Source organism: Rousettus aegyptiacus, unplaced genomic scaffold (assembly GCF_014176215.1).
Source record: "Rousettus aegyptiacus isolate mRouAeg1 unplaced genomic scaffold, mRouAeg1.p scaffold_m13_p_4, whole genome shotgun sequence".
NCBI lineage: Eukaryota > Metazoa > Chordata > Mammalia > Chiroptera > Pteropodidae > Rousettus > Rousettus aegyptiacus.
In genome coordinates this window covers 133,029,116-133,047,267 of record NW_023416307.1, presented here as the reverse complement: position 1 = coordinate 133,047,267, position 18,152 = coordinate 133,029,116, and the positions used below count along the sequence as shown (strand labels likewise).

The 18,152-nt window shown below is 45.5% G+C and overlaps 1 protein-coding gene across 2 annotated transcripts in view; it reads left to right on the top strand.

Annotated features, from left to right (window-relative positions):
* Positions 1-5,396, top strand: part of RFTN1 (raftlin, lipid raft linker 1) — a 186,575-nt gene extending 181,179 nt beyond the window's left edge. For both annotated transcript variants that reach the window (XM_016140221.2, XM_016140222.2), the window contains exon 10: positions 4,015-5,396. In XM_016140221.2, coding sequence (XP_015995707.2) covers positions 4,015-4,401 — 387 coding nt within the window. In that variant the 3' untranslated portion in view covers positions 4,402-5,396. The remainder of the gene's footprint in view (positions 1-4,014) is intronic.
* The last annotated feature ends 12,756 nt before the right edge of the window (positions 5,397-18,152 follow it).

Here is an 18,152-nt window from a genome sequence, read left to right as displayed (position 1 = left end):
AGGAAGGAGTCTAAAGCCTTTCTTCCACCAAGAATGAGAGGCTGGAAGGATAGTCTAGAGCCAGAGACAGCAGTGTTCAAATTCCAGCTCTGCTATTTCCTTGCTATATGACCTTAGGCAAGTTACTTTACCTCTCTGAACCTCTGCATGCTCATCTAAGATGGTGCTAACAACACCTATTGGGCGTGTTGCTGTGGGGATTCTGGGAAATGGGAAACCTTGTCACGGTGTGAGACACACTATAGCACCTCGGTATGTGTTTGTTCATTCTGTGTCTGTTCGTTCTGACACATGTGTTCTGTAGGAAGCCTACCTTTGCCATTAGGAACATGTAGCCTTTAGATTCTACAGACCCTGAATTTTGGCCACTGCTAGTTCCCTGCTTCATGAGAATGTCCCCACACAGGAGAGAAGTAGAAAAGGAGGACAAAGGAAGACTCAAGTCAGAGAGCCTCCTGGGAACCTGGCTGCAGCACCTGGGATGGCTGTGGTGGGATCAGGGGGCCGAGGCAGCACAAACCCATCTGAGGACAGAAAATAGTGCAATCCTAGGAGGCATTTGGCTTGGCAGTGATCATTCCGCAGGACAGAAAACATTGGCTGGAATAGGTCCCTTCCAACTCTGTGCTCACTGTCCCAAATCCTCTTGTGCCCAGCAGTCCAGGCAGGTTCCTGGGGCAAAGTGGCTGGTATGCCTGCCACAGGCCCCTTCTGCAGTCTGTGTCCTCCTGTGACATCATGTCAGGAGAGCAACTGGCCTTTTTCTAAAAACGTGCAAAATGCAGAGGCTTTTACCAGTTGGGGACATCGATTTTTTTAAGACTCTTCCATTGAGCTTGAATTAAAATGCTGCGGCAGCTGCTGCATATGACGAGGCAGCCATTATGCACCATGATCACGTGTGCCCAAGAGCCTCAGAGGGTTGGCACTGGAGGCAGCAGCAGTAGCTGTGAGGTCTGAAGTCAGCATCCTACACTGGTGGTTAGAAGCTGAGATGCCTGCTCGTCAGTCTTGGCTAAAGTGGGCACCATTGGGGTGGGGGTCTGAGGCACCACTTTGTGGAGAGGTTCTGTTTGGGGGAACTCATCACTTAGGTGGAAGAACCTCAAACCTCAGCTGTAGTATGAGAGAGAGAATGCCAAAAAATGAGTGGGAAAAACTCATCCAACATTGCAGGTGAGTTCACATGGGGACCTTTGCGGGAGGGTGGGGTGGTGGAGGACAGGATAAATGTTAAACCCTAACCTCAACATGTACTTTGCTCTTTTTTCTCTTCTTTGATGGAATAGTCAAATTTACCGGTCTTGTCCAAAAGGTGTTCAAATACAAGAATCCCATGATGCGTTTTATCTCAGAACCCTGTGAATGTTCAGTACCACTGAAAACTCTGCAATGGTGGCAGATTTTCTTAAATTTACATAGCCCATTTTTGGTTTTTCCTAGCAAAGCACTCAATTATTTACAATGTGGTAAAGCTTTAAGAAACCATTTTCCAGTGATGGCGCAATTGCATTCCTGGGCTCCCTCTCCAGCCTAGCAAGAAGTTGCCAGAACCAAAGGCCCCTTTAATTTTTCTTTTAATCACAGAATGTCTAAGATTTAAGTCCATATTTGGTGAAACCAGTGTGATATGACTGAAGCTGGAAGAAGTGACCGTGGGGGGAACATAAAGCCCTCTGTGACCCATGGGTCACTGAGCTGCCCTTGCACACTGGCCAGGTGGCATGTGCAGAATCTAGTCCCGTGACTCCCCTCCTCCCAGTGAGACCACTCCGTGCAGCTGGGGGTCCTGACTCTGGCCTCCACCCACCCAGCTCTCCCTTCTCTGGGGTTTTGCTCTTGTCCTTTGTACCTTTCACAAATGGGCCCGACGCGTCCCGAAGAACCTCTGGCTACCATCTTCCTGGGTGTATGCGGCACGGATCTCTGGCGTCTGACTCTGTGGGTCCCGGCCCAGAGCGGACCGGCCCCCACCTCCCGGGGTGGAGGCCATCCACGGCATACAGACCCCCAAGAAGGACAAAGGTCCGAGGTCTTTTGCTCAGGAAAATTGGAGGACCCCTGATGTTTGGGGAGCAAATGAAGGCTGCAGTTCTGCTGAGTCGTTAGCCCACAGACTTCATTCCTCTTTCTTAAACCCAGTGCCCTGTTACTCCGAGACTTCCAAGATGTTCTCCTTACCACCTTTCAGTGTTTCCACATCTGCTCAAGCTCGTTCGCCCAGATTTGTTCCAAGCATGCAGGCTCCTGAACTCTCTTCCTCGGAGACAGTCACGTAGTCAACAGACTCTGCAGGGCTTTGAATGTTTTCCCCTCTTTTTCTTCTTTACATTGATTTCTCTTTTTGGAGATCAACCAGAAATAACGTGCAGAGGCACCAGTCCCTCCTTACTAAATCCTGGGCTATGTTTTGACTCTAACATTACAGGACTGGTTCACCCTGAAACGCAGGCTTGGCTGGGCTCTGTCCCCCTCCCATTCGCTCACCCCACAAACAGGGTTTGAGTGCCTGCTCTGTGCCGGGCACTGTGCTCTGCCCCAGGGACACCGGAGTAAGTAGGACAGTGGCATCCCCGACCTAATGAAACTTACATCTGGTGTCACTAATGGTCACAGCAAACATATCTGGTATAGTATATGCTGGGCACGGTGCTATGACATGGACTATCACATCATTGAAATCACATAAATACCCTCTAAGGCAGGGCTTGACAAACTACAGCTCATGGTCCACATCCAGCCTACCACCCGATTTTGTAGATGAAGTGTTATTGGAACACAGTCACGCTCATTTGTCTATGTATTATCTACGACTTCTTTTCTGCAAAAATGGTAAATGGTTGAAGCGGAGACCATGTGACCCACGAAGCCTAAAAAATTTATTATCTTTTATAGAAAAAGTTATCTGACCTTGTTTTTACAGCAAATCAGGTTAGCAGTCTTGATTTCAGTTAGAGTTGTGTCCCCATAGTATAGATGAGAACACTGAGCTGTAAAACTAAGCCAGTGAGAGGTGGGATTTGGGCTCTTCACAGGCAGTCACACTCCAGGTTCGGATATGACCTGGCGCTCTTGCCCAGTTCTTACTGCCTGCACCCCCTGGGCCCTCCCTGAGCCTCTGTTGACGTCCCTGTCACACGGGGGAAATGCTTGATTGCAGGTGGGGCTTCCTGGGAAGCAGACTCTGAGATAGATTTGGATAGAGGAAGTTTTTAGGGGGAGCACCCTCAGGAACAGCTGAGGGGAAAGATGGGTGCCGGAATGGGCAGGGGGAGTGAAGCTGAGATCCAGCCACCGCAGTGGCCTCGGTCAACCTTCCAGGTAGCTGCGGGGCTGGGACGGCCTTTCAGAGTTGTCCCGAGTTGGGACAAGCTGGATGGGATCCCGTTGTACTCCACCTGGACCAGTCATTGGTCGTAGGTTCCCTCAAGAAGGAAGTGTGACCTTCACTGAAAATGGTGGGGGTGTCAGCAGAGAGGGGTTCAGTGAGGGCTGTCAGCAGGCAGCAGTCCCCAAGCTGGCTGGAGTGGTAAGCCCGCTAGTCCTGCAGCGGATGCCCCACATCCTGTGCCCTTCTAACTCAGGTGAGAGCACGCCAGCCCCAGTGCCTGATAGTCCACAGCCTGCTCAGAATGGAAGCAAGTAGCCAGAGCCCCGGCACTTAAGAAGGGCAGGCCCTGTGTCTCTTCTCCCATTCTCGTCATCGAAATAATGAGACTTCCCTTTCCAACCCTTCGGTATGGGGTCAATTGAAAGACTTACCTCTCGACCCCCACAACACTGAAATCCATGCCTGGAATACGCGTCAGGAAAGGCATCAAACAGGCGCTCGCGGTGGGGGTGATGTGTGTGGGCTGGGATGTTTGGTGCTGGGAATGCTCCGCCCCAGGAAGGCGAGGAATTGGGTGTCTTGCTGCAAAAAGTGATGTGGGTGTGAATGCAAGCAGACGTTCAGGTAAAGCTCTCGGCTCACGGGGACTGCATTTATTTATCCGCATACTCTCCGATTTTCAGTTTCAGTGGCGATTCTCCCGAGAAGACATGCACAGCAGGCAGATGAGGAAATCCAAAGGTAAACTCAGTGCCAGGGACAAGCGACAAGCAGAAGAAAATGAGAAGAATTTAGAAGACCAGTTTTCCAAAGCTGGAGATGTGGGAAACTGTGTGCTGAGCCAGCAGCAGGAGGACGGAGCCTCTGAGGAGATGAAGGTCCAAGAGGTCACAGGAAAGCAGCTGCGTTCTGACAGCTGGTGCCATGTGGAGAACGGTCCTGCCGGTCCTGCTGGCCACTGCGGGGCACCGGAGGGGGGCTGTGCAGGGCACTCAGGTCCCGGAGACGATGCCAGAGAGGGAGGTGCTGAGGAAGTGGCGGCAGAGCCAGAGACAGCAGAAGACAACTGAGTCTCGGGCGGTTGGAGCTAAAGCCAGAAGAGTTGGCCAACCCAGGGCACTGTGCCGGCAGCCGGGTCGGGGCCCGGTTTGCCCTGATGTCCCCTGTTGCCCTTTGGCTTGGTTTGACCTCTCCTTGTGAGCTCGCCCAGGCCCTCCAAGGGCCAGCTCCTTGACAGTATTGGTTTCTGCACATGCATTTGAAACGTGTTGTAATGCCCCAGTGTTAGAATGCAGGAGGTCGGGTTATTTCTTCTAGACCTCGGGGCCAGAAGTCCAGCCCTGGCTCCGTCACTCCTCAGTGGGAGGGTTGGACCATCCAGTGCCTACATCTGCCCCTCAGGGCCTCCAGGGAGCATTCAGGTCAAGTCCGTGGGCCTCCCTGGCTACAAACCGAGGCTCTGTGACGTCCATTCCCACACCCCGCAAGGGCCGTGTCTGTCCCCTGCTGTTTTCCACAGCTGCCTGGTGATCGTAGCAGCCCCTGGAGCCCTGTCAGCTGCTCCTCGCCACCTAAACCCCCCACACCCTGCTGCTTTGGCAAAGAGAATGACATTAGGGGAGAGGGGAGGTGCCCCACCTCCTAGCTTTTCTTATTCCCATAGATACTGGTGATCTAGAAACGAAGAGGTAATTCTGTTTGTGCACCTGCTCTTGCAGAAGGTCCAAGAAAGTATTCTGTGTTAGTATTAATGCCAAAAAAATTTTTAAAGGTTTTGTACTCTGCACATCATGTGAACACACGTTCTTTCTGTCATTTCAGGGCAGCCCGACTGGTTGGGTGTCCTTGTTATGTGCTATTTTAATCCGTGTATCATTGGCCAAGTTGTTTCCCATGTATGCTGTCACATGTTTATATCGTCCAGAAAGTATTGTTAAGGCTTTAAGTAGATGCAACTGGCTAACCTTGGAGAGAGAACGCCAAGTGTCTTGACCAAAACAACAGCCTGTCTCTTCTCTTTCTGGTTTAGTTACTTAAAGCAATAAATCATCTATGAGTTAATGCATTGCCGGCATTGAGTATTTACTGTATCATAACGAAAACCCCTAGCTTGATGTCCAAAGGTCTCGACCCCGCATCCCTCATTTATTTTTCATAAGTTTCTAACTCCTGGCAACACGATGATTTTGGAAAAAATGAGGCTCCCGTGGGAAACAGCAGAGCCAACTGAACACACTGCGCTTTCTTGTCATGTGTAGGAAGAAGACAAAGTGGGATTCAGGTGCCACCCTCCGGGTCGGGGCTCCGCAGCCTCCCATTGACCAGGGGGATGGAGACAAATCCCTTCTGTAAACGAACAGCCCCATGCCAGTGTCTAAGCATGTTTTCAAGCTTTTAAGTAAGTTAGGCAGTTCTTTTCCTTGTTTGCAAGTTTGCTGAAATAACACACGTTTGTAATATATCTTTAGAAAGCAGAATTTAAGACCCCTGCACAGTCACATTGTACATTTTCCTCTTGATTTCTCAGCAGACTTCCCCCACCTAGTCCCCAGAGCTTACCTAGAAAAGTTGAAGGCTCTATTCGGAGAAATATTTCTTTTTGTTTTATGTATTTTTTATAAATCTATTTATTTTAATTGGTTTCAAGTATACAGTACATTGGTTAGACATTTATATAGTTTAGAAAATGATCCCCCCAACTGCTCCCTCCCTCCCCTGACCCTCCGCCTAGCCAATGTATTAATGCTGACTGCATTCCCTCTGCCGTGCTCCCCGTCCCCATGACCATCTATCAACTACTAATCTGTACTTCTTTAACCCTGCACCCCATTCTCCCAGTCCCCCAACCTCCCCTCCCATCTGTCCATCACCAAATTGTCCACTAGTATTGTGAGTCTGTTTTTGATTAGTTTGTTCCCTAGATTGTGCATATAAGTGAAATCATGTGGTGTTTATCTTTCTCAGAGAAAGATTTTTAAATGACATTTACCGCAGTTATATTCAGGAATAACTATACAGCATTTTCATTTAATAAAAATGTTATCTCTTAGCCCAGGGGTCCCCAATCCCTGGGCCGCAGATCAGTACCAGTCTGTGGCCTGTTAGGAACCAGGCCTCACTGCAGAACATGAGCAGCAGGTGAGCGAGCCAAGTTTCCTCTGTATCTGCAGCCGCTCCCCAGCGCTGGCATCACCACCTCAGCTCCACCTCAGATCATCAGGCGTTAGATTCTCATAGGAGCACCGGTCCCTGGTGCCAAAAAGATTGGGAACTGCTGTTCAGCCCATAGCTTAGAGGATCACAGCTGTTTGAAAAACATGCTAAGGAGCAGCAGGCTGGGACAAAAACTGCCCACTTTTCACAACTTTGAAAAGCATACGATCCCAGGCTGCGTTCTCCACGTGGGTGTCCTTATGCCACTCAGCACTGGGTACATTTCTCAATAATTAAATGACATTTATTCTGGCTGAATTTGTTGTGGAGGAAAAAATAAATTAAAGGTGATTGTAGCTAATTGAATTCCTCAGGAAGTCGGGTCCTAAAGCCAGGCTAACAATAATTCCTGAAGGTCTTGTTTTTTCCCTTCACTTCTCCACACCCTGCTGATATCTGGCAAAGCATCAATCTCCTACAGGCGGTTCTCAAATCGGCTGCACCTTAGAATCACTGAGGGAGCTTTAAAAACCCCTGATAGCTGGGTCCCAAACCAGAGACTGGGAGTGGAGTGACTGCTCTGGGAGTGGCCTGGGCATTGGGGTTTATACACCACCCCCAATACACACACACACAGATTTTAAGGTGCAGCCAATGGTGAGATCCATTGGCCAGCAGTGTTACTGTGAATCAAATCGCGCCTTGTTTCCTGTGACATGCAATGCTTTTTACGAAAGCTAAATAACCAAGCCCCTGAAATCCAGTCCCAACATCCTGCACGCGCATTGCAAATTCCGAAAGGAAATTTTGCTTTCCTGTGATTGCTGATAGTTGTGTGGGGCATCGCTGGCACTGACGAGGCCCCTGTGACCAGTAAAGGCTGCAAAAACTTGTAGTATTTGGCTTGAGGAGGCTTGTGTATGTGGTGGTTCGTCTTTGGAGCTGCAGCTGTCACAGCAGGTTTTGAAGGAACAGGGAATTCTGGGGTGGGGAGGTGATCAAGTGACTGAAGCAGAAAGTGAAGCGATGGTGATAAACCCTGCTGTCACCAGCAGGCGGCCCAAGGGGGTGTTCCAGGGAGTCCTGGGCACCAAGGTACAGGGAGGCCAAGGCCTGCCTCTTACAGGGACCAGAGATACTGCCATGGAGGATTCTGGTAGTTCTTTGGCCCAGTCATTTGCCTGTGGAAGGAGGTTCTAGAGAGGGGGAAAAAAATCTCTCCTAGGAACAGGGGAGATGTTTTTCTAAGACTGTGGCTGAACTGTGGCTGAATTCTGAGTCTCTCACTAAGAAATGCTTTCAAGACTCACTCTTCACCTCAGAGGTTCAGGAGAGGGAAGTGGGCAGAGGTTAGCATCATTCGCAGGGCACTCAGGGAAGGCAGAGGAATTCTTATCAGATCTGCTTAAAGAAATGCAGGTAGGTGTATTGCTCTCCAGTGCACATGGCCACCAGGTCGAAGCAGTGAGGTATGGAGAGCCTGCAGACCTCTGTGTTAATGAAGCGGGGAGACTTGCTGTATTGGGCTCACATAGTGGAAAAGCCCAGCTGGGCTTTGGGATCAGACGGAGCTAGTTAACACTGACTGCACACAACCTACAGGTGTAACCTCAAGTTCATTTCTTCACACCTCCAAGCATCAGTCTCGTGTGTGAAATGGGCTAATGACACCCACCTCATCAGATTTTTGCGAGGATTAATAAAATGTAGTTTAGTAGCAAGTAATCCCAGCACCAATAGATAATAATTGTGACAGAGGCTGTGAGTGTTCACCCAGCACCCATGGGCTCCCGCACTGCCCAGTCCCTTTTGCAATTTGGGGCCATATGACTGGGTTCTGGCCTAGGGGACATGAGCAGATGTGATGTAAGCCAATTCTGGGCTTAACCTTTAAAAATAACGCCAGCCCTCTCTTCCTCTCCAGCACCCTTGGTATAGTTCAAGATGGACTGTGGTATGAGGGGTAAGTGATCATACTTCACTAGAATTATGCATGATGGGACCAGCTTTAAGAAAGAAAAAAAAAACATTGAGAGACATTCTAATTCATTTCCCATGAAGCACATTTTATCAGTACTCTAGACATATTAATTATGGACTTTCCTAACCCTTTCAAGTTCAGCTCCCAGATGTAGCAGTGCTTGTCAGTAGGACTATGTTGACCCAGACTTCATCAGCCGTGGGACACATTTCGGTTGCGCCCACACCCGGTGCCGGCGCCCGGTGTGCTGGCCCTGGGGGACAGCAGGGAGCAGCGCCATCCTGGCTCTGTCCCACTGGGGCTCACATCCCTGCCCAGGCCAGGAGCAGCAGTCAGGACTAAAGATGAAGTCCTGAAAGAGTTGGCGAGGGGGGGACGAGTAAAGAAGGACTGGGGCGTAGTCAGGCAGCCCGGAAGCAGCTCAGCGGCGACTCCCCAGTTATTTCAATGGGTCCGGTATCCAGCAGTCGTCCCGGAAGAGCTGGGAGCTAACTGAGTGAGCAGCGCGCGGTGTGCCCCTGGCCATTATTAGCACTCTGCCCGTTCAGTGACCTGCCAAAATGACTGGTGCAGCTTCCCAGGAGAATCTGGGTTTCCTGTACCTGGCTCCCAGAGTTTGTGACAAGGAAGCATGTGAACTTTAGACCTAAGTATAAGCCCTAACAAACCTTGGGCTGGGATTTCTGACATGGCTGTTACCAGAGAAGGAAGCAAAGCGATGTTCACCGCAGGTTCCTGTTGATAACGACCGTTTCTGCGGTCGGACTAAGAAAACTAGCTCTGGTTACAGATGGCTGGCTCTCTGAACCAGCAGGTGCTCGCCTCCCCAGCCCCTGCAAGACAATGTGGCTTGGCATTTCCCTCCAGCAGAGGCAGCCAGCCTCGCAGGAGACCTGCCCGTTTATGCGGCATGAAGGACCGGATCATTCACTATACAGATGTATAGTTTTTAATGCCTACACCACTGTGCTCTGTGCTGGGAAAGACAGCAATGAATGAGACAGACCCAATCCTGGCTCTTTTGAAGCTTACAACAAACACTGAGTAGTTGCCCCAGTAGTTACAACTGTGGTAAGTGCTTTGGAGAAGTGCAGGCTGCTGTGAGGTATGGAACAGGGAGATGTAACCTGCTGAGGGAAGGCTTCGTGGAGGAAGCCGGAGTTAGGCTGAGCCCTGAGAGATGAGCACAGGGAGCAGCCCACCGGGAGGTGGTGTGCCTCGCTGCTAAGAGTGTGGACTCTGGAGCCAGACTCCTTGGCTAGAATCCTAACTCGTCCACTCACCAAGTGTGTGGCCTTGGGTAAGTTACTTAACTTCTCTGTGCCTCAGCTCATCTGTAACACGGGGGTAATAATTGTGAGAATTAAACGAATTAATATATACAAGATGCTTACAGAATGGCTAGAAGGGAGGCCGTTGATCAACTTTAAACAGAAGAATGACATAAGATTTGTATTTGTAAAAAAAGTCTCTGCTGCTAGATGAGAAAGTTGGAGTGTAGGGAGGCCAGGGAGGGGGCAGAGGTCCAAGTTAGGAGGCCAGTGCTTTAGTCCAGGGGGCAGTGCTGATGGTTTGCGCCTCAGTGAAGAAGGGGAGAAGGAGGCAGATTTGATAATAATTTAGGGGCAAAAATTGACTGAATTTTGCAATTGGTTGGTGAAGGATGGAGGTGTCGAAGCCATAGAGTGAAGAAACATGTGAGTCCCATTCTTCTCAGAGTCATTTCCTCAGAGTAATTAATACTCCAGTGATACCGCCATTGTGTGGAACTTTTACCAGGCTCGTGGATTATTTTTCAGAACTTGAAAGACTAATTCAACACTATTTTACAAAATCGCTAAAACATAAGTCATGATACCCTCCTTAAGACCCAAAGAGCTCATTCTTTCATTTTTGGAGTTGTAGGGAAACAGAAGCAGCCGATGGGGAGACACCATGGGTAAGGCATGTGGTTGTACAAAGGGAATTATCCAGCTCGGGTCTGAGGGGTTTCTAATGGTGATGCTGGCAATTACGGCCATGGCTATCAACTGTACGGACCACGTCTTGAAAATGGGCTAAAACGATTCACCACAGAGACGGTTTAAGAACACAAATCTTATTTGGGTCGACTGATGAAAGAAAAAGGTTTTCACCCTCTAACTAATGCAGTAAAAACTTACACTAACATATTTAAATGTGTTGCTCACTAGTCTTTAAGCTCAGTCTGGCTCTAGATTTTTCTGCTGCCTCTAAATAATATAAAGACTTAATGCTGGTAAGAAATATATTTCAGTCATCAGGGTGAATGTTAAAATGTTTCCTGTAATGGGACCTCTATGTTCGTGAACCTTCGGTCCTGGATATCTCATATCTTGTTGATTTTTCAATGAAGAGAACAAGAAAATCATCTTGGAAGAAGGACAACCAGCAAGCTCACCAGTTTCTGAATCTACAAAACGCCAGACAACTGTCTAAAACTCTTCCTTTTCCTGACACTAGGGAACAAGCTATCAATTCAGCTCATGTCTCAGTCCAGCCCACCTGAAGCCCCAATAGGCAAATGTTGTCAGTTTCCTTTCTTATTAATGGTTTATCCACCATTTCTCTTGGGCCCCAACTCTAGAATTTAATCAGCAGTGTAGTCCAAAAGTCCTCTATATCAAACCTAACATTTCCCTTGCTTCACAGTCCAAGGCAATTTCTTCTTATTCTGTCAGCATTGGAGATGCAAACAACAGTCACCGCAACGACTAATCAAAACTTTGGAGACAGTTAAGACACTCCTTTGTCATCTCTTGTCAGAATGGTCAACCTCGACGCCCTTGGATCTCTAAGGCCCACTTTCCCATCATGAAATTGTAGAATAGCAAAGCCAAAAGAGATATTAAATTCATAGTCCTACCCACTTGACAGATAAGGAAAGCAAGTTACAGACAAAGATCGAATCATGAAGGAAGCAAGTTGCAGAATAGAGATGATTTAGGTGTCTTGATACCTGGTGCCATGTTCTTCGATCATATCACCCAGCTGATTAAACTTTGACCCAGTCTTTGTTTCTTTTCTCTAGGCTCCTACAGTCACTAAAAACAGAGAGGCCAGTAGGATTTTAAAAGCCATTCTAACTGGAATTCTCTGGTGGTGTGGTGTTTTGGTTGGGTCTTTCCAAAAAAAAAAAAAAAAATGTAGAGCCCACCCCTTTGTGGTGGGGAAGATTTGGGGAAAAGCCCAAAGCTGAGTCCATGGAGAGAAATAGGACAGGAAAGAGACCGAGGCCTATAGGTCTGGCTTTGTCACTCTCCAGCCCTGTGAGATTGGGCAAACCATCCAACCACTCTGCCTCATTTCCCTTATTGGTAAAACCTCATTCATCCTGCCTACTTCACATAATTGTTGTAATTTAATGAGATAAAATGAAGTATACATTAAGTACCAAGTACTGATCTAACGTTTAATTGATAATAGAACTCCGACCAAAATCTAGACCACCAATGAATTCAGGTAACTCCAGAATCACTATTTCCTGTCACTTTTCCTTTATAGCTTTATTTGTGAAAGTGAAGTTATATTGTTATGCATAAGGTTTTGTGTTTAAATAACCTGGAGATTAAAAAAAAAAAAAAGTGTGTGCTGTGGGGAGCGGGAAGGGAACACAGACCATACTAAAAAGCTAGAGTGATTAAAACAATGTGATATCAGAGCTGGAACAAATAAAAGACCTATGGAACAGAGTACAGAGTCTAGGGGGAAATCCTCTGTAGGTAAGAATTTAGAAGCATAAAGGAGGCATTTCGAATTATTAGGAAAGTGTGGAATATTTGATAAATGGTGTCAAGCAACTAAAGAGCCATATGGAAAAAGCCAGATCTTTGTCCCCCCATCAAGCACACACACAAAAAAATCCCCAATGGATTAAAAACCTGTACAAGTATTAGAAGAAAATATATCCATAAAAAAGTAAAAAGGCTGACATAATTGATTATATATAAACTTAAACTCTGGTATAAGAGCAAACAGAATTCAGTGACAAGTAATAGACTGGAAAAATATTTGTAATATATATAACAGACAAAGGATTAGCATTAGCCCTATTTTATAAAGAGTTATAAATCAGTCAGACATCAAAATAGACATAAAATGTGAACAAACACACCATTCTCAAAAGAAAGAGAAATGGCTAAAATGCTTTAGGAAAAAAATGCTAGAGAGAACACAAAATTATTATTTTTAAAACTCATCTTTTTACCTAACGAAGAAAAACAGTTTAAAGACTTAGAACTTCTAGTGTTGCCAGAAGGTAGGAAAATGAACACTTTCATACTCCATTAGAGTATAAATCAATTAGGTATTTTATAGGGTAATTTGGCAATACTAACCGATTTTTGATCCAGAAATGACACTTTCAGAAACTCTACAGGAATAAATACACAAAAATTATATGAACTAGTGTGTTGGCTGCAATGATGCTTAAATAGCCCCAAACTGAGAACAATCTAAACGTACATCAGAGCAATATGGTTAAACGCATTGTGGTGTATATCCATCATCTGGAGTGTTAAAAGAATGAAACCCACAAGCACACATGCCTCTTCATGTGTACAAGGTTAATACGCTGTAAAACGTCCAATAGGATACCTAGCAGCAGTTCATCCGAAGAGAGGGAATGGAGTAGGAGATCAGAGGACTTCGTCATTGAGTGGACATGCTTTTCTATTATTCGATTTTTTACAATCCTATTTATCAGGTAATTAAAAAATAACAAAAGAACAGACAAAATTTTGGTAGGCTCAAGCATTGCAAAATGAACATGAGGTAAGATGGAAGAGACTAAGGTAGATTAATGGGCACCTGTAGCATTTTTAATAACTCAGAACAGACTGATCAAGATGGTTCTCAACAACTAGGAAAGCCTGAGTTCCTGAGCACAAACCATTTTAAAATGCATGTGTTGAATCGACGGTGTGTTAGTAGGTATCTGTATCTGTCATCACCACATGTGCTGCAAATGCACATATTATGAAAGAGTAATATTAAAGATCTCACTATTTCTCTAAGATGAGAACGGTATACTTCTTCGAGTTTCATTTAAAATAAAATGAAATAACAGCTCTCAGGTTAAATTATCAGCATATGATCATCTGCAATACCAGGAATAAAGGAAATTGCTGTTTTCCATTCAGAAAGAAAAAGAAAAAACCTCAGGCAGAGGCACATGACATTGGGTACTGTTTTACAATCACTGCATGCACACATGTATTTGTTCTCGGACTTGCTCATGTATGCACACTTGCGGCTATGCATCCCATTATATCAATTCTCCTGAGCACTGTCTCCAAGGCGTGGGCACAACCATTCCCATCACCCCCTCCCGCCCTTACCTGCAGGATACCATCACTCCAGTGACTCACCCAGACGTCCATCTTCCACAGCTTCTCTTTCAACCAGTGAGAGTTGCGAAAAAACATTTTCCTCAGAGCATTTTTACTTTCAATCTTGTTGAAATGTTCTCGGTACTCAATACATTTCATAGAAGACGGCTTTTATCACTTTTTAGCCTCATAAAAAAATAGTTCTCCAAAGTATTTAACTCTTAAGATAACCTTTGTCTTTTATTTTTCTATTTTCAATTTTAAGCACAGCGATTGCACATCATAGATGCTCAATAAATGACAGTCAACAAATCTATCATCCTCTAGAAAAAGTTGTCACTTCCCCAACTGCAGTGCCACTGAATGACTCTTTCATAGTTTCATAGTTTAAAAAGACTGGTTTAGTTAATAGTTCTGTATTAATTTAACTCTATTGTTAACCTCTTACTTTCGTAAATATGCCACAGCTGTGTAAGATGTTGACATTCACGGAAGCCGTATAAAGGAGAAATGGAAACCTTGTATTTCCTTTGTAACTCAAGTCAATTTTCAAATAAAAAGTTTTAAAAACAAAACACATTTTTTAAAATGAATAAAACAATAAAGTTCTCTTAACCCCAATTCCCTTTCCAGCTACCATCCTTTCTTCTTCCCTTTATAGTTACATCATTTGAAACTTTTATCTATATTCACTCATTACAATTTATTTCCTCCCAGCTGTTCTTAAACCCACTCCAATGTTTTCACTCTTAATTCCCATCTTATCAGTGACCGTCCAATTGCTAAACCAACGGCTGCTCATCAGAACTCCTCTCCTGTCATATCAGCAGCATGACAGCTGACCAGTTCATCCTCCTTGAGACACTTTCTTCATGTGGCTTCCTGACACCACACTCATCTCCTTTTCCTTCTTCCTGTTTATTAGAACACCTTTTGCAATTCTAATAAAAATTTCAAACCTCACCAAACTTCCTCAGTGTGGACCACTAACATAGCAGAGGAAACCTGAAACAAGTTGAACATTGAAAAACTGACCATAACAGATGAAAATAATGTAGAAAAAGCCATGAGTTCATAATGATGCTTTAAAAAAAATTTTTTCACTGCTTATCTTTAAAGATTGCTAGAGCACCAACTCCATAATAGGCTAATTGATAAATAAAGGGAAAGAATCAAACATTGATCCTGTCTTTCCTGTTCAGACTCATTTCAGGGCAAAGTCAATGAGAAAAAGTTCTTTATAGAAGAATCACAGGTAATAGATGCAGGAAAAAATGATAGACATAGTAGGTATAGGCAATGATCAACAGCTACTAAGATAATTAAGTAAAAAGTTGATAGAGAACTTTATTTGATGAATCAAACTAACAAAACCTGAACCCACTGCTCGATCTTAACACTGAAAGTGAGATAATCAGATATTACATACTTCCTCACGTGTGATATATGAAGTACGCAACACTACTACTTAGAATGTAGGCTTGCAAAGAATATCTTGAATTTAAAATCTAAACTCTAGATCTAATCACCAGTTCATATGAAATACAGACAGGATCATATTAAGTGACACTTTTGAGGATATGGTAATTGGGTCCAAAATACGGGAGTCTATATAGGACAAATGACCCAGTTTCGAGAAATGATGGGGGCGGGGGGGGAAGTATCTATGTATGTGTGTGCAGTGGGGAGAGGGTGATAGATTAAAAGAAACTTGAAAAATAGCAACTGAATTCAATGTGTGGATTTGGAGGCAACGGGGGAAAACAACACAGAAAGGTCTTAGATGATGTGAAGGAATCATTGTTACTTGTGTTGATTACGATGGTGGCCCTGTGGTCATGCTGAGGTGATGTCATCTGTTAAGAGATATATACTGAAGAATTTACAGGTGACGTAATTTCTAGGATTTGCTTCAAAATACACTAGGCAACAAAAAACACAGACCAAAATAGCAGAAAGTTGATAACTGCTGACATTGGGGTAATGTATGCATAGGAGTTCATTTTACTGTTTCCTCTACTTTGATATATCTTTGAAAACTTTTGTAAGATTTCTTTTTTTAAGTAGAGGCTACTGACTAAAACCAGGGTCCCAGGGAATATCTTTATCTCAAAGCTTGACATCCACCTGCAGACATCCATTGGTGAAGAAGTGATCTGTGCCTTGCAGAACGCCTCCCTGATGGTGGGCTATTTGGCAAATACTAGGTATTTGATTCATTCTGGTGAGCACTAGTACTCATAGCAACACTTAAAATTTGGGAAAGGTTCACACATCTCTTGAGTAGACTGTGAAAAGGTTTCATGTTACAAGAAACATCTTTTCATAAACTCATAGGCTCAAAAGAATCTTTAACAATTCCTTTAATACAGCTCATTGGCTCTGGGCAGGCCCTTTCACCTACATAAGAAATATTTATTACATACTTATTATGTGCCAGGCACAGTGCTGAACAAGACAGGGCCTCACCCACATGAAGGTTACAGGTTAGTGAACTAAACCGAAGCCACTTGGCCTCCTGAAATCCTTTCTGAACAGAACAAGGAAGGGCAAATTAGTGACACTCATGTAGTGCTCTGCCAAGTACTATATTTTTATCATCACACTTCATCCTAACTAACAGCCCTGTGAGGTAGGTAGTATTAGCTCTCTTTTACATGCAGGGGCAAGTGTGTGCACATGTAATTAGAAACCAAAGCATAACACGGTTAGGTGACTGGCTCAAGGTCCTTTTCCTAGTAAGTGGCATAGCTGAGACTTGAACCCAGGTAGTCTGGCTAAAGGGCTCTCTCCAATCGCAGGCACCACACTATAAATTCCAAAGCGCCTTGGTGGTAGAGTTAGCTCAGTGAGAGTATCAAAGAGATCCTGACTGCAAGGTCAACAAGACAGTCAGGCCAGAAGACCAGCACCAGAAATGAAAGAACTGGAAGGAACTACGGTCCAGGTGAAGGTCACGACCTGGCCCATCTCCACAGTTTACAGATAGTGATAGTGAGTCACTGGCAGGGTGGCGGGCTGAGCTGGGATCCAGGACAGGTGGTCCTTGCTCTATGACAACAGCAGGCACACAGGCGATGGTGTTGGTGGGATGGCGGCAGTGGCTGGCACTCCTCCCTTGCTACTGAAGATGCTCACCTTGCACCTCCACTCCCAACACAGAAAGGCCTCGGGAGGCCACTTTCTCCATACCTTTGTGGCTCCTCCCCTACCAGCTGCCTTTGCCAGTTGGCAGAAGAGCCCCTCGCTGCTCCTACATCTCTGAATTTCATCGCTCTAGGCTACTAAGCTTTTGAGTACTCAGCCCTAAAGCCCAGCCCTTGGTCTGGACACTATGGGGCCAACTGATGAGTCAGGGCCCCTTACACTGGCCAGAGCTTCTCAGTCTCCTCGCCTCTGAAATGCTGATCACTGCCTTGAATAAACTTTGAAATTCCCATCAGATCAATGGCCCCTCTTTCCTCCCACTGAATTCATATTTGGGATTGAAATAGTTGACAGATGACCTCTGCTTAAATCTTGACAAAATTCAAAACAAGGTAAAGGCTAGAATGGAGATGCCAGCCATCATCAGGTCCATAAATCAATGTGTTTAAGCCCCTGTGAGGCCTGCAGCCAGGATTAGATGGGGCAACCTCTCTTCTCTCACCAGCTCAAGAACAGAATCTCCTTGCCTGGAGCTCGTGGGTCTCCACCACTGATCTGTCCTTCTTCCCAGACACCTGTATCCATAATGTTCTCCAAGCAGGCAGACTGGTTGTCAGAAGGGATGGCCTGGTCCCACCATTCTCTCACCCATCCGGGAAACTGCCTCCCCACCCCACGCTTAGCAAGGTGTGCAACTTTCTTTGTTTTCTTTCAGTCACTCGACAAAAGTATGTGTCGAGGAGCTTGCTATTGCCAGGAAAGACCCTGGGCAAAGGAATGAAATAAAAGGCAGAGCGGGATTTTGAAATAGCGGTATGTCCCCTAATTGATCCTAAGCATACTCCGACAGCCAGCCAGCCCAGCCATCAGAGGCAGATTCAACATGGAACACAGCAGTCACCAATACCTTTGTCCCCAACGAGAAGCCTCCTCCTCCATGTACAGGGAAGTCAGGCAGCCAAGACACAGAACACAGAGAAGGTTTCATTTGAGAATAAACTTAACAATTATTCAGGATGCATACTTAAGATAGTCATTAACATTAAGCAAACATGCTGGTTACTCAATTCCCTAAAGCACTTTTCCTAATAATTTTCTATTTCCAAACCTGACTTCGATGATCTGAAGAGGCCACAGTAAGGTCAACTAAGACATTATGTATAAAGAATTTTCAAAGTAACATTATTAAGAA